This window comes from Hyperolius riggenbachi, chromosome 10 (assembly GCF_040937935.1).
Source record: "Hyperolius riggenbachi isolate aHypRig1 chromosome 10, aHypRig1.pri, whole genome shotgun sequence".
In the NCBI taxonomy this organism is placed as follows: Eukaryota; Metazoa; Chordata; class Amphibia; order Anura; family Hyperoliidae; genus Hyperolius; species Hyperolius riggenbachi.
This window is the reverse complement of record NC_090655.1, coordinates 111,474,906-111,490,837: the sequence shown is the minus strand read 5'-3', so window position 1 is coordinate 111,490,837 and position 15,932 is coordinate 111,474,906. Positions and strand designations below refer to the sequence as shown.

Sequence of the window (15,932 nt, the reverse complement as noted above, 5' to 3'; positions counted from 1 at the left end):
ATACAGCCTGACTTACCTTGTACACGTGTGCAAAGCTTTAACATTATCATGTTAAAATAACTTAATAAATATATATACACGAAACTGAGCACTAATAAATTTGTGCATCTGAGTGCACCTCTAATTGGTTCTGTGGCAATTGTTAATGAACCCCAAAAGAATGAACAAAAGCCACATAACTCCTATAAGACCCTATGAATAGAGTAAATGTATTTCGACACAGTAATCTCCAATGAAAAACGTATTTTTATTGCACGTTCATACTAAACATAAAAACAATTAAAAACATTTAAAATCTTTCAGATGCGATCAATTGTAATTATATCACTGAATAGAATTTCATGACAAAAATATGTATATGTGTATATATCACCAATCGTAAGGATGACACAAGGTGAAAAAATCAACCTACAAAGTTGGATCTCTATGTTGGTCCTATGCTGGTAATAGTCACTTCTATAGATGCTTTGATTAGCAGTAATCATTAACAAACTGTTCCTGATCCTCTTCTTGCACCTCTGACACTGTTGCAGGTTTGGTGGGCCATATCAATTGTTATGTATAGAGCGCTTAGGGGGACCTAATGTAAAACTTGCACCAGGACCCATAGCTCTTTAGCTACGCCACTGGTATCGGGTGTGTGGCAGTAATGGTTTGAGATATCACGTTGACTGCCCGTGCCCAACCTGATGGAACCCACTGCCGATGTGCTCCCTGGTGCCTGCGCAAGAAAATACTTTACCTGTCTGCTGCCGCCGAGTCTCCACTAAGTTGCATTCTGCATTCGCGTCATGTGCTATAACACTGGCAGCTGCATGGGGCGCCAATGCGGTATACCGAAAACTCGCAGCAGACAGGTAAATTATTTTCATGCATGGGCACCAGTGAGACATCGGCCAGGGCAGAAAGATGGTGTCACAAGGCTAATTCCTGAAAGATCTCATGCTGAAATCCATCAGAATTGGTCTGTGGTGTATGGGCAGCCACCAGATATTATCTCTGATCAGATACGGTCAGAGAGAGATTTTTGATTCTGCCCATACAGTGTTTGATGTATGGGCACCTTTACAGAGGCAGAATTCAATTATTTCTCTATACTACAGAGCATGGAGAAATCACAGAATGATTTTGACTCCATCTGTTACTCTGTAGAAGCACACCAATAATTTTCCTTGTGACTCTGTAGAACTACACGGATGATTTCATCTGTGACTCTAGAACCACACTGATCATCTCACATGTGACTCTGTAGACCCCCACTAATCATCTCACCCGTAACCGTAGAACCACACTAATCATCTCACCCGTAACCGTAGAACCAAACTGATCATCTCAGCTGGGAGTGTAGAACCACACTGATCATCTAACCTTTGTCTGTAGAACCACACGGTTCATCTCACCTGTGACTGTAGACCCACACTGACCATTTCACCTGTGACTGTATAACCACACTGACCATTTCACCTGTGACTGTAGAACCACACTGACCACTTCACCTGTGACTGTAGAACCACACTGATCATCTAACCTGGGACTGTAGAACCACACTGATCATCTCACCTGTAGCTGTAGAACCACACTGATCATCTAACCTGGGACTGTAGAACCACACTGATTATCTCACCTGTGACTCTGTAGAACCACACTGATCATCTCACCTGTGACTCCGTAGAACCACACTGATCATTTAACCTGCGACTCTGTAGAACCACACTGATCATCTTACCTGCGACTCTGTACAACCACACTGATCATCTCACCTGTGTCTGTAGAAACACACTGATCATCTCCCTTGTGTCTGTAGAACCACACTGATCATCTCCCCTGTGACTGTAGAGCCACACTGATCATCTCCCCTGTGACTGTAGAAACACACTGATCATCTCCCTTGTGTCTGTAGAACCGCACTGATCATCTCCCCTGTGTCTGTAGAAACACACTGATCATCTCCCTTGTGTCTGTAGAACCACACTGATCATCTCCCCTGTGACTGTAGAGCCACACTGATCATCTCCCCTGTGACTGTAGAAACACACTGATCATCTCCCTTGTGTCTGTAGAACCGCACTGATCATCTCCCTTGTGTCTGTAGAACCGCACTGATCATCTCCCCTGTGACTGTAGAGCCACACTGATCATCTCCCCTGTGACTGTAGAGCCACACTGATCATCTCCCCTGTGACTGTAGAGCCACACTGATCATCTCCCCTGTGACTGTAGAGCCACACTGATCATCTCCCCTGTGACTGTAGAGCCACACTGATCATCTCCCCTGTGACTGTAGAGCCACACTGATCATCTCCCCTGTGACTGTAGAACCACACTGATCATCTCACCTGTGACTTTGTAGAACCACAGTGACCATCTCACCTGTGCCGACACTCTGGAAGACAGCTGCAAAGCCTGCATTGTTTGTGATACTTCAGGTCAACTTTATAAAGTTTATATTTTATATAAATGCTCTGGACATATTCAGAACGTTAGACTACATAGTGCCAAAATATTACCTGAACAAATAGCAGCAAAAGATAAGGCAGAAGATGAGAAGGAGAAATCCGGCTCCCAACACAAAGACAAAGAGGTTGAGCGGCACTGAATGAAGTGTGTCCCGGGTCATATTATACCTCTGTACGGGGTGATCTGCAGACATTCTGTGCCGGACCAAAAAACAAGTGAGACTGATAGAAATACTAGATCCACACTAATGAAAACACACAAATGTAGAACTTGTTTGTTAAAAATACATCAAGCTACAGTGTCCATAGAAACATGTAGAGCCATCATCCAACATGTGGATGAGTCAGGCATGCAGTCCATGTACACAGCTGTCTATGTCCACACTGGGGCTGCATGGAGATCCAGAAACTGTAGGACAGGTCTGAAAACAGCTGTTCTGGTGATTATCATCAAGTGACTGTTTACTTCCCACACTTATGAATGACATATTCACCATACAGCCCAACTATGGGAATAAAGGTTCTGCTAGTCCTGTGCAGGCCCAGAAAACGGAAAATTGAATACTCACCTAACGGTAATTTTCCTTTCCTGATGCATCCATGTCAGCACAACGGGTATTGGCTCCGCCCAATGACCCCACAGGACATATGAGTATAAAAGTTTGTTTCACCCTCCCAGCAGTGCCTTTTAACTAGTGCCTCACTTGAACAGTGGGCGGGTCCCTTGTGCTGACATGGATGCATCAGGAAAGGAAAATTACCGTTAGGTGAGTATTCAATTTTCCGTTTTCCTAATGCCTCCATGTCAGCACAACGGGATGTAACTAGACAAAATAACACGGGAGGGCAACTGGAGCAGGTGAAAACAAGTTCTGTTTAATTATGCCACAGAAGAGAAAACAAACAACTCCAAAAATTACACAAGAGAAGTAGAAGAAGAGTAGGAAGATAGGACTGCTCTTCCAAACTCTACAGTAGTAGACCCAGCCGTGTCTACTTGGTAATGTCTTATAAAGGTATTTATCGTGCTCCAATTGGCAGCTTGACATATCTTGGAAGCAGAAATATTCGCGTGAGCTGCCCAGGATGCGGCCAATCCTCTGGTGGAATGTGCCCTGATTTCACTCGGAGGCTCTCTCTCTACTGCCTTATAGGCTCCTTGGATTGTGCGGACTAGCCAAGATGCTATGGTTCTTGATGAGGCCGCCTCACCCTTGCGGTAGCCCGCCGGAACGATGAATAGTCTGTCGGTCTTTCTGATATCCCGCGTTGCATCCAGATAGGATCTTAATGATCTTGCCACGTCCAGGGAGGATGAGATTGGCGAGTCCTGTTGTACAAAGGAAGGTAAAGACCACTCTTGATTAATATGGAGTGTTGATGGGACCTTAGGAAGGAATCCCTTTACTGGACGGATTTGAACTCTATCCGGGTAGAAAGATAGGTATGGCTCAAGATGACTTAGAGCCTGAAGTTCCGAAGACCTCCTTGCTGAAGTGATTGCCACTAAGAATACAGATTTTAATGTCTTGAACCAGAGTGAAGAATCTTCCAAAGGTTCAAACGGAGATTTGGTCAGATAATCAAGCACTAGAGGCAGGTCCCATTTTGGAAAAATGGATCTAGAGGGAGGTTTAACCCTCATGACTCCTGCAACGAATTGCTTCACCAGGGGTTCTAAGGCCCATCGGTGTCCCGTCAGGGCTGAGAGTGCTGAAATTTGTACCTTTACAGAGTGAAAGGCGAGGCCCTTTTCCAGACCTGTTTGGAGAAAAGATAAAAGCTGTTGGATTGGTGGATGTAAGGCATCAAATCCCGTTTTAGAGGCGAATTCTAAATATATTCTCCAGATTCTATAATATGTTGCATTTGTTGTGTGCTTCCTTGCCTTGAGCAGGGTATTAATAACTGCTTCTGTACAACCCAGATTCTTTAGCTTCCGCCTCTCAATTTCCAGGCCTTCAATTTCAGACGAGAGGGGTTCGGGTGTGATATCGGGCCTTGGGATAGGAGGGTCCTGCTGACCGGTATCTGAATCGGTTGTGCAACCGCCATCCGAGATAGCATAGGGAACCAGGGTCTCTTTGGCCACCATGGCAGTACTGCTAATAGAATTACTGGCTCCGATAATAACCTCTGCAGGAGTCTCATGATCAGGGGAACTGGCGGGAAAACGTAGGCCACCCGAAAAGCCCAGGGGGCCGTCAGTGCATCGTATGCTTCTGCCTCCCTTTCCGGGTATCTGCTCATAAATCTTCGACATTTCCTGTTGGCTGTAGTCGCCATTAAATCCAGTTCTGGCTCCTGCCAATGGGCACAGATCATTCTGAAGACTGACTGTTCCAATTCCCACTCGTTGTTCGAGATGGATGTTCTGCTTAGATAGTCCGGGACAATGTTCGAGGACCCTGGTATGTAGGTTGCAGTCAGGGATTTCAGCTCCCTCATGGCAAAGGAGAAGATTTGAGTGGTCTCTTCCATCAGTGACTGGCTCCGGGAGCCCCCTTGGTTCCTTATATAGGCTACAGCGGCCATCTGTAGCAGTATATCTCTCCCATGGATGTGGTCCCGAAAGTGTCGGAGGTCACACAGGGCTGCCCTGAGTTCCAATTTGTTGGCTGGCCATTGCTTCATGGATGCCGGCCATCTTCCTTGTATCACTCTTGACTCGCAGAATGCCCCCCAGCCCCTTGTGCTGGCATCTGTCCCTATGATTAATGGCTTGTTTGCTCTTAAGGGTAGGCACTTTCTCAGATTCTCCGTTTCCAACCACCAGGGAAGATCCTTCTTCATAAGTGGTGTGATTAGTATGGGTTGATGTAAGTTGACTCCATCCCATTGTGCCAGAAATCCTGTCTGAAGGCTCCTTAGGTGCCAATGGGCCCACGGAACTAGCGGAATCGTAGCAGACATTGTCCCTAGTACTCTCAAGCAGATCTTTGCTGGTGCCTTCGTGGAAAGTAGCAACTGAAGAACTCTGTGTGTTATCACTGGAATCTTTTCTTCCGGTAACCCTACTGTATTTCTTAGCGTCTGAAATCTGGCCCCCAGGTAAACCAGGTCTTGAGTAGGATGAAGGTGACTCTTGGCATAATTTATCAGCCAACCAAACTGCTTTAGAGTGTTTATTAGAAAGTCTCTGTGGATAGCACAGTCGGTCGCTGAATCCGCTAGAAGCAGGATGTCGTCTAGATAATGGAAAATGCGGATGTTCTTTAATCTTTTGAAAAGGTTCTGGGTGCTGTGCAAATGCCAAAGGGTAGGCATGTGAACTGGAAGTGTAGATTTCCAATCGCGAATCTTAGGTATTGTTGAAGATTCTTCTGTATAGGGACGTGGAGGTAGGCGTCCTCCAAATCTATTGACAGCATGTAGTCCAGAGGCTCTACCACCGAGATGATTGTGTTCAACGACTCCATTTTGAAGCGATCCAGATGGATGTATGTATTCAATTCTTTCAGGTCCAGTACTGGCCTGAGATCTCCTGATTTTTTCAGAACAAAATACAGCTTCGAATAAAACCCTTGGGGCCATATTCTATTGCTGAACTCGCCAGCACTAAGCACTGGCGAGTTCTTAACTTAGGCGATGGGGGCATCGCCTAATCTAATTAAACTTTAGACCCCCCCCCCAGGCGGAAAAGAACTCGCTTGGGCGATATAATCGCCCAGCGAGTTCTTAACACGGAATCCAATTACCCTTATCATGTCTCCGGGAAGCGATGCTTCCCGGCAGACATGAGCGTTAGCTTAGACCTGCAAAAAGCAGGTCTAAACTAGCTAACGCACGTCGTCGCCGCAGCATCTGGGGGTCTCCTTTAATAAGGAGACCCCCAGAGCTCCCCGTCGGGTCGCCGCACAGTTTAGAAGCCAGCGCGCAGCTCTGCCGGGCTCCTCTGTCATACGTACCGCCGCCGATCACCCGCCGCCTCTCGCCGCAAAATCCGTCACGTAATTACAGTGTATCTAACACTGTAATTACTGTGCGCATAGAAGGAGCCCGGGCAAAGCATCTTTGAATCTGCAGCCGGGCTCCCCATTGGTCTGCTGTGTGAGCCATTTTATTGGTTCAGACAGCAGACCAATGGGGAGCCCGGCTGCAGATTCAAAGATGCTTTGCCCGGGCTCCTTCTATGCGCACAGTAATTACAGTGTTAGATACACTGTAATTACGTGACGGATTTTGCGGCGAGAGGCGGCGGGTGATCGGCGGCGGTACGTATGACAGAGGAGCCCGGCAGAGCTGCGCGCTGGCTTCTAAACTGTGCGTCGACCCGACGGGGAGCTCTGGGGGTCTCCTTATTAAAGGAGACCCCCAGATGCTGCGGCGGAAGATGTCGGCGATGTTCGGCGGACGAGTGCGCATGTGTGGGGAGTGAGGCCGTGGTGCTGATGGACAGCACCACAGCGTAAACCTCACTCCCCATCGCTCGGTAACAGGGAGCATCGCTCAGGCTTTCGCCTGAGTAATGCTCCCTAACGATCGGCCATCGCGCGAAGGAAATGGGCAATAGGATTTGCCGGTAATCCTCGCGCGATGGCAAGGTGATAAGTAGCTCGCATCTGCAAGCTACTTATCACCTTGAATAGGATATGGCCCCCGGTGTCTTTCTGAAGGAGGAACCGGCATAATTGCTTGCTTTGTTATGAGATCTTGTAGGTAAGCTTGCAATATCTTTATTTTCTCTGGAGAAGAGGGTATCCTTGTGGCTTTGAAGTGATTTCCGGGGGGACGTTCCTTGAATGTCCAGAAGTAGCCTGTCGAGACAGTACGTAGAACCCAGGGGGAATGTACTTGATTCCTCCAGACTTGACTGAAGTCCCTCAGCCTGGATCCTACTGGGCCCTCCTGGACAAGCAAATTGTCAAAAGGACTTCTTGGGCCCCTGTCCCGGCTGGGAGGTTTTCTGTCTGGCCAGCTTTCCAATTGAAGCCTGTGCAGATTGCCAATTTGATCTATTGCCTCTTCCGGGCCTGTAAGATCTTGCATTTCGATATCTGGAGCCTTGGAACTGTTGCTGTGAGGTGTTACCTCTCTTCTTAGGGCGTCTATCCTGGGGAAGCAGCCCCGACTTCCCGCCAGTCATTCTGGAAATAGCAGAGTCCAATTTTTCTCCGAATAATGCTTTCCCGTCAAACGGGATCCTGCACCAAGACTGGCGGGAAGTTGGGTCCGCCGACCAAGACTTTAGCCACAATGCTCTCTTTGCTGTGACTGAATACAGCATTGATCTGGCCGTTCCTCTCACGATATCGATGGCTGCCTCACCGACAAATTCTCCTGAGATTTTAAGGTCCTCCAATTTCTGGATTATAATCTCCTTGTCTACATCTTCCATGACTGCTTGCTCAATGTTCGCTGTCCAAGCTTGAATAGCTTTACCTACAGCCGTCAGTGCTATGGCGGGTTTACAGGTTCCCCCGCAAGTAGTGTATATCTTTTTCAGATCTAAGTCTTGCTTTCTGTCAAGAGAGTCAATGAAGGAGATAGAGTCTTCGATGGGCAGCGTAACGTGTTTAGCCAGCCTGGCTACCGCCGCAGCCATCAACCACTGGTGCATTATCCAAGGATCTGATTTTCTTCTCCGGCAACGGATAAAGTTTGGCCAGCCTGTTTGCTAACGGCGCCTTCTTCTCTATCTTCTGCCACTCCTCCTGTATTATCGCATCAATCTCGTCCATGACCGGAAAGGACCGTCTGGTCTTATCAAGATGTTTATAATAACTTCTTCTTGGTTTCTTTTTCTCCTCGGACTCTTCCTCCGAGTCCTCCCAGTCGAGGACTTCTCGGACTGCCCTCACAAAGGGGTCTACCAAGGCGAAGTCAAAACCAATATCGATTTCACCATCGGTCGGTCTTGCGGCTGATGTAGAAGGCTGATCATGCATTGCGGCCGGTTGAGCTGGAAGGCTGGCTATGTAGCTTCTCATCGAATCCTGAACAGCTTTCTGTATGGCCTCTGAGATGTCAATCGGCCTGGAAGATGGCTCCTTATTAAACTCTTGGAAACAGGCGGCACATACAAGCTTCCCCGGGACCACCTGCTTGCCGCAAGCCCAGCAGGGTTTTTCCCTGTGTCTATAGGCAGGAGACTTGGATCTTGACCTGGATCTTCTTTGAGATCTACTGCGGGATCGTCTCTTGTAGTGGTCTCTTGAGGGGGATATTGAGTATCTTCGCAGCCTATTACTGGGGCTGAAAGAGAAGATAAACTCAATCAACTGTTGCTCTCCAAAACAAAAAACCTCCCCACCTACCTGAACCCCCTTACCAGGAGAGAGAGCGCTGGTCTATGAAGGGCGCGTGGGCATCTATTTAGGAGCAGCAGAAAAGGTGCTGCAAGAAGAAGAGAGGAAGTTTTAGGAGTTATATATCTAAGCTGGTTCCCAGAGCGTCCCTACTTATGGCCCCGCTAGTCCCTTACCTTGTTAGACTTGAACCAGGGAGCGGCAATGCGTCCGTCCACAAGGTGCGTGTCAGGATATGAGCGCTGACTGATGCGGCGTTTAAAATGCACGCCGCTGCTATCCGGAACGCCCTCCCCCCGGCGCCCAGCCGCTCCACCAATGCGAATGACGGCAAGCGCTGACGTCACTTCTGCTTCCGCCCAGTGGAACGCGGCTGTACGCCGCTGTGGAGCGCACGCCGAGCCGGCCAGGCACGAGGAAGGAAGGAGGAAGGAGGAAGGATGCCCGCCCAGAAATCACTCGTTTAGAGTGAACATTTCAATAACGGTAGGAGAGACATCAGCCCAACTGTCCACTATTAGTGGACTCTTGCTAATGCACGCCAACGGACCCCCAAGACCAGTAGAACGGGGCCCCCACTTTAAAAGCCTGTTTAAGGCCTGTCAGTGGCATCACACAGGGGAGGCAACCCGTGCGGCATAGGCTACCTGATGCAGCCGGTAAGGGGTAAAACCAAAAAAAAAAACCTGCAGGAATCACCTGCGACGTCCTGTGAGAGTGAGGACAGAAAAAAAAGGCACTGCTGGGAGGGTGAAACAAACTTTTATACTCATATGTCCTGTGGGGTCATTGGGCGGAGCCAATACCCGTTGTGCTGACATGGAGGCATTAGGAAATAAGGATGTGGACTGTCATAGGGTCAGACTGAAATCCAATACATATTGCCTGCAGGTGTTTTAATCAGATCACACCGCTGTCTGAAAAGTGCTACAGACATCACCTATACTTTTCTCTCTGACTCCAAACTATAATGGACAAAGGTGGTGAATAAAGTCAGAAATCTCTAGATTTACCTACACAACATGTGCTTGGATTTACACAGGACTCTTGAGTCTGGCCTGACTTACCATACCATTTACATTGTGTTCCCTTCATTAGCCATTGTCTGCATTACAGACTTCTACAGCTGCAGACTCTGATTTCACGTACGCCTTGCATGGCTAAGCCAAGAAACAGGAGCGCCCTAGTTAAAGAGACTGCTAGTGGCATCTTCAGTTGGAATGATCGAGTCACATGCTCCAATTTATAAAAGAACTCATTTAGCTGCAGAATCCTCATTTGACACCAAAATGAAACATAGTGGCAGTCTGTTTACTAGAGTATCATTTGTTATAAAGGACTGTGTTAAAGAGGGACTCCAGCCTAAACAAACATACTGTCATTAAGTTACATTAGTTATGTTAATTAAAATAGATAGGTAATATAATCTCTTACCCACCCTGTTTTAAAAGAACAGGCAAATGTTTGATTTCATGTGGGCAGCCATCTTTTTGGTTGAAAGGAGGTGACCGGGAGCAGGAGACACAGTTCCAACTGTCCTGTGTCCTGAGCACCTCTCCCAGTTGCTAGGCAATGTGAATAACAACATAGGAAATCCCATCATGCTCTGCACAGCATCAGGGAAAAAAAGCCTGGGCTGTTTTTCTTTGATGGGTGGAGCTTATCTAAAAATGCAGCTAAAAATGATGCTTTGGTAAGAAAAACAAAGTTCTGATGCTGTGAAACTGTTAAAGAAACGCCAAGCCTTTTCAGTTCTGCTGAGTAGATTTTTAGTCTGGAGGTTCACTTTAAGTTGTTTTGATTGTGACATTGGTCCTTCATTAGAATTGAGGAATTTGTCCCAAATGAGTGACAACTCCTAAAATACAAACAGATATTCAGCTGAAGCTATTTTTATATCACATGCCTATGATGATATTGCAAGCATGGCAACTGTAAACTACTTCTCTTTGCAGTACCACTCCACACATGTAACTGTCAGTCTGAAGTGAATACAAGTAGTTTTTGAGGTATTTAACAGCTCAAACTGAGGTTATAACTTGCAAGAGGGGAGCACAAAGGAAACGTCCATCAGCAAAGAGCTTGCGCAGTCAGCAAATGTTTTGTCTCTGCTTGTAATTAAAACAAATACCTAGTTGCACAAATATGCCTATACAGTACTTGTTTGCAGATAAATGTACTTAAAGGGCAACTGAAGTGAGAGGGATATGGAGGCTGCCATATGTATTTCCTTTTTTAACAATACTAGTTGCCTGGCAGCCCTGCTGATCTATTTGGCTGCAGTCGTGTCTGAATCACACACCTGAAACACGCATGCAGCTAATCTTGTCAGATCTGGCAATAATGTCAGAAACACCTGATCTGCTGCATGCTTGTTCAGGGTCTATGGTTAAGGGCAGAAACTTACTAGGAGCGATTTGTACTCGCTAGTGATTTGAAAAAGCTCTTGCTAATGCAATGCTATGGGGAATTATTATAAAATCACATCGCTCAAGTGGGATCACACCTCATAGCAATACATTAGGAAGAGTTTTTCAAATCGAAAAGCGCTCAGAAAATCGCTCCTAGTGGGTTTCTGGCCTATAAAGTATTTGAGGCAGATGATCAGCAGGATAACCAGGCACATACAGATGAAAGTCTAAACCAAGTGACTCATGCTGCCAGCTCACTTTTCCAGTTACTAAATCAGCTGTGATGTTCTATGGATATGGAACGTAGCCTGCATCTACTCAAACACTTTGAGTCTTTTAGATTGCTAAATAGGAATTCTAGTCAAGGCTTCCCATTGGAGCAGATCAGTGGACCAATGGGGAGCTCCTTTAGGAGATTGAAGCATAATTGTTATGGGGCTTCAATTCACTTCAGTGTTGCGGTGTTGTGGGTGGGCACTTGGGGGCGCTTTAATCATGGTTTAAAGATGACATCAAAGGACTACGGTTGGACAGTGACCAAATAAAACAAGTAGCACAGTGTTACGATTGGTCATTGACCAAATGAAACAACTAGCACAGTGTTACGATTGGCCAGTGACTAAATGAAACAACTAGCACAGTGTTACGATTGGACAGTGACCAAATGAAACAATTAGCACAGTGTTATGATTGGACAGTGACCAAATTAAAAAAATGGCACAGTGTTACGATTGGACAGTGACCATATTAAACAACTGGCACAGTGGAGTTTAAATTTAAATAACTGACATTCTATGGTGGTGCCCAAATAAACTTCGAACCACTGGCACACAAATTACTTTTTTAAAAATTGCAGATCTGCAGGTATATTGTAATTCAATGAAGAACCTTTTTTTTAGATCTGTATCTCCATGCAAGTAAACAGAGCTTTGGATTGGCACCTTTAGAAAATTACACAAAACAACCAAATCCCTGATCGCTGCTATTAAAATTCAGACTGCCACTTTATAAATAATGCAATAGGCCTTTATCAGAATTGCAGTTATAATAACCCTCATAAAGACCTGAGTGAACTCCCTGGTTGCTTATTGTATACAATGACTCCACTAACAGCATTTTGCACACACATGCCACTGAATACCAGCACTGTCCTAGGTCACAGACCACCAGAAGAGTAGAAAGCAGTGCTGCTGTTCAGCCATGTAAAAGTAAACCAGACCCATCAACTTTTTAAATGAACGGAAAGAGTCCGCTCTGCATCAAAGTAGATGGTTATCTCTATACTGTATATACTTGGCAGTCTTTGCAATTCTATCTGGAGAACCTAAAATAAAACCGGCTGAAGATGGTGCATTTTCTTGATATTTGGACAAGCATTTTATCACATTTTTATGTTTTTTTTTTAATATAGCAATAGTTACACTGTGGTTTTTCACTGTGTACTTAAAGCGGTAATAAGGGGCGTAACTAGAAGTCCCGGGGCCCCGCTGCAAAATTTTGAGCGCCCCCCCCCCCCCACTGGGGCCCGCTCATGGCCGTTTTAGGGGGGCAGAAGGGGTCGCAGCATGAGGGGAGAGCTTGGTAGCACGTCGGTGGGGAGGGGGGACGGTCTCCCCTCCTCACCTCGGGCTCTCCCCTCTGCGCTCCCCTCCTGCATCTATGTAAGTGTTAGCAGCGCCGGCGACAGCTATACTTACCTCCATTCACCACCGGAGGTCGCCGATCTGCAAGGGCTTCACATTACTTTCACATTACTTCCTGTTTTAACAGGAAGTAATGTAAAGCCCTTGCAAATCGGCAACCTCTGTGGTGGATGGAGGTAATTATAGCTGCCACCCCTGCTGCTGACACTTACATAGAGGCAGGAGGGGAGCGCAGAGGGGAGAGCCCGAGGTGAGGGGGGGGGGACCGCCCCCCCCTCCCCACCAACGTGCTACCAAGCTCTCCCCTCATGCTGTGACCCCTCCTGCCCCCCCAAAACGACCATGAGGGGGGCCCTTGGCCCCCCCCCCGCGGGGCAGGGGCTGCTTCCCCTATTGTTAGGCCAGTGAGCGGTATTGTCGTCATAAAAATCAAATTTCAACAGCAACTGGTCTGAGTGTATTAAGTGATAAAGATGCTAATCCTGCATTCAAAACTTGCAAAACTTTTTCTGCTGTTATGGTTTGTAGTTATCACATACTTTAGGAGCACTGGCCCTAGTGCCAAACAGTGCCAAAGAGTTGAATGCTGGGAGCTCTTTTTATCTATATGGGCCTGTTTCCACTTGTGTGGTGGGAATCGCCACGGTAAAAATTCACATGCGGATGCGAATTTTGCATGCGGCTCTATGCGAATTTTCATGCGAATTTGCATGCGATTTCGCATGGATGTATGCGAATTTAACCATGGCAGTGCCTGTGTGCGTTTCCATTGATTCCATGCGAAAGTGGCATTAAAATTCGCATACCAATGCCGCATGCGAAATTCCCTATTAAATACATAGTATGCAATTCGCATAGCGGTATGCGAATTCTGATGGCTCTGCCGTGCAGATTTTTTCTGCACAGAAAAACGCAAAGGAATCCTGACAAGTGGAAACAGTCCCATCCACTTGTATTAGTTATGTGAATTTGCATGCGGCAAACGCATGCGAATTCGCGATAGTGGAAACGGGCCCTAATATATTCCTCCTCTTCCATTTATTTCCCTGCCTAGCTCCTTATCAGAAAAACCCTCTGATTACTTGTGTTTACAAGCAAGGCTGAGGTGACTCAGTGATTGGATGTGTAAATAAAAAAGACAGTGCAGTTGTTAGTATACACCTCAGTGGGAGTGTTTAAAGACTCTGGGAGGAGGGCAGCTAATGAATACACAATGAGAAAGAGAAGGGAGGGGGGAAAACAAGAGTCAGGGAGGATATGATGTCAGCATTAGCTTGGCAAGATGGCCGCTGCCTAGAATAGGATTTTCTGCTTTTCCTTTGTAAAATTCACAGGAATCATTACGTGGATAGCACAATACATCTGTTATGTAAGTAGAAGTAGTATTTATCTACTTTATATATGTGTTTTTTTTATTTCTAGGTTAGTATGGGTGTTGCTTGTTCTTTAAAATAATTGTTATACTGGCATTTGGCCCAAATTCTGCCAGACATGGGAAAGGGTCAGGCAAGGTTTTTTTGCTTTTACAGTCAGACAAACATTACTCTTTAATTCCCTCATGAAGTTTCTCATTAAAATATATGAGGATTTCACACCTGGACATTTCTCTGTCTACCCACATGCTAAAAAACCTGGCCCATACACAAATTCCCAGATCAGCCTTGTAAGCTCAGTTCTACTGTCTTTGTCAGGGCTAATTGACATTTATATAGTACTAGCGGACCTGCGGCGCAACTTACGCTCCATAAGAGGGTAGCGGGCAGGAAGGGGGTATTGGGCACAGCGGCGGGTCACCTGGGTCCCCCATCTGCGCTCCCCCTCCAGCTTATGCTCAGCAGCAGCCACCGCTGCTATTAGAAAGAGGCAGCGGACGGGGATGACTCACCTCTTCCGCATTCCAGCGTGCGTTCCACTGTCGTCACTTCCTGCACTGCCGCCCACTGTATTGTAAGTGGATGGCATTGCAGGAAGTGAGGACAGTGGAACGCACGCTGGAATGCGGAAGAGGTGAGTCATCCTCGCCCACGGCCTCTTACTAATAGCGGCGGCTGCTGCTGAACTTAAGCTAGAGGGGGAGCGCAGACGGGGGACTCAGGTGAGGGAGGGGGGGGTCCAACCCCCCTCCCCGCCGCTGTGCCAAATACCCCCTTCCTGCCTGCTACCCCCTCTGCCCCTGGTGGCAGGGCGCTACTTTTTCTTCTTGCTTGGACCAGGCCTGGGGGCAGGGCGCTACTTCCTCTTCTTGCTTGAAGGTTGAGGCACTTAGCCTATTATATATAAAGATAGATAGATAGATGTGCTGAAGGTATAGTGATGGAGTTTAGTCAGGGATGGAGTTTGGTCATAATAGATTGCCTAGAATTCAACTACTGGAGTGTTTTTCTTTTCTTGGCTGTGGGCTGTAATCATGATATGTTGTAAACCGTTTACCAGCCCTCCGCGAGTGAAGCAAGTGAATAGCTGGCCTGTGTAATTTTCAGCAGGGCTATTTGCCTAGGCAAGATTAGCAGCTCTAAGCAGGTTTGGCTGCAAGGTGCTTGATTTATTATTAGTTATTGGATTCATATAGTGCCAACATATCACGCAGTGCTGATTTGGCCATTGGCACTTGGCTATTGTGAAAAATAGCTGAATGTCCGCCTCAGTCAATGTACTGTAGTAGAGCGCCTGAGCCCAAGTCAAGCACATGGAAATAAAGACAATAGAAGGCGAGTATAGGTTAGGGTTACACTCTATTTTAAGGCGCGGGTGCCCATTGCATCAATCACGATCTACCAGTAGATTGTGTACCCTGAATACTTGTGTTTTGAATCCTGTCCCTGGATAGCTAGTCTGCAATCACTGTTCAAGAAATCTGCATTGAACTGTATACCTGCTTGGATTGGATGTCCTGTGTATATTCACTGTAAATAAACTGCACCATAAAATCTATCCTGGTTTTCGGCACATTGGGAGTATTTGCCGTGCAAAGCTCGGCTATTCATGACAGGAAGACAGCAGCAGGTAAACAGTCCATGTACCTGCAGAACATGAATTTGACATGTTGATTACGCAAGTTGTATATGGTTAATTATAGTCAGACGATTCCCTGCATGTAATCTGCCTCAGAACGTACATAATTCATAGGTGTCAGATATTACATAATAAAGCAATTGTACTGTTCCCTGTTTAAAG

At 46.5% G+C, this 15,932-nt stretch overlaps 1 protein-coding gene across 2 annotated transcripts in view; it reads right to left on the bottom strand.

The window, feature by feature from the left end:
- LOC137536616 (RING finger protein 122-like) overlaps positions 1-15,932 on the bottom strand; it is a 46,672-nt gene that overhangs the window by 30,619 nt on the left and 121 nt on the right. The window contains exons 1-2 of one of the 2 annotated variants that reach the window (XM_068258871.1): positions 15,631-15,697; positions 2,508-2,651 (exon numbers count right to left, since the gene is read on the bottom strand). In XM_068258871.1, coding sequence (XP_068114972.1) covers positions 2,508-2,650 — 143 coding nt within the window. In that variant the 5' untranslated portion in view covers position 2,651; positions 15,631-15,697. Of the gene's footprint in view, positions 1-2,507; positions 2,652-15,630; positions 15,698-15,932 lie in introns of those variants that run through there. The other variant, XM_068258870.1, reaches the window with a different exon arrangement.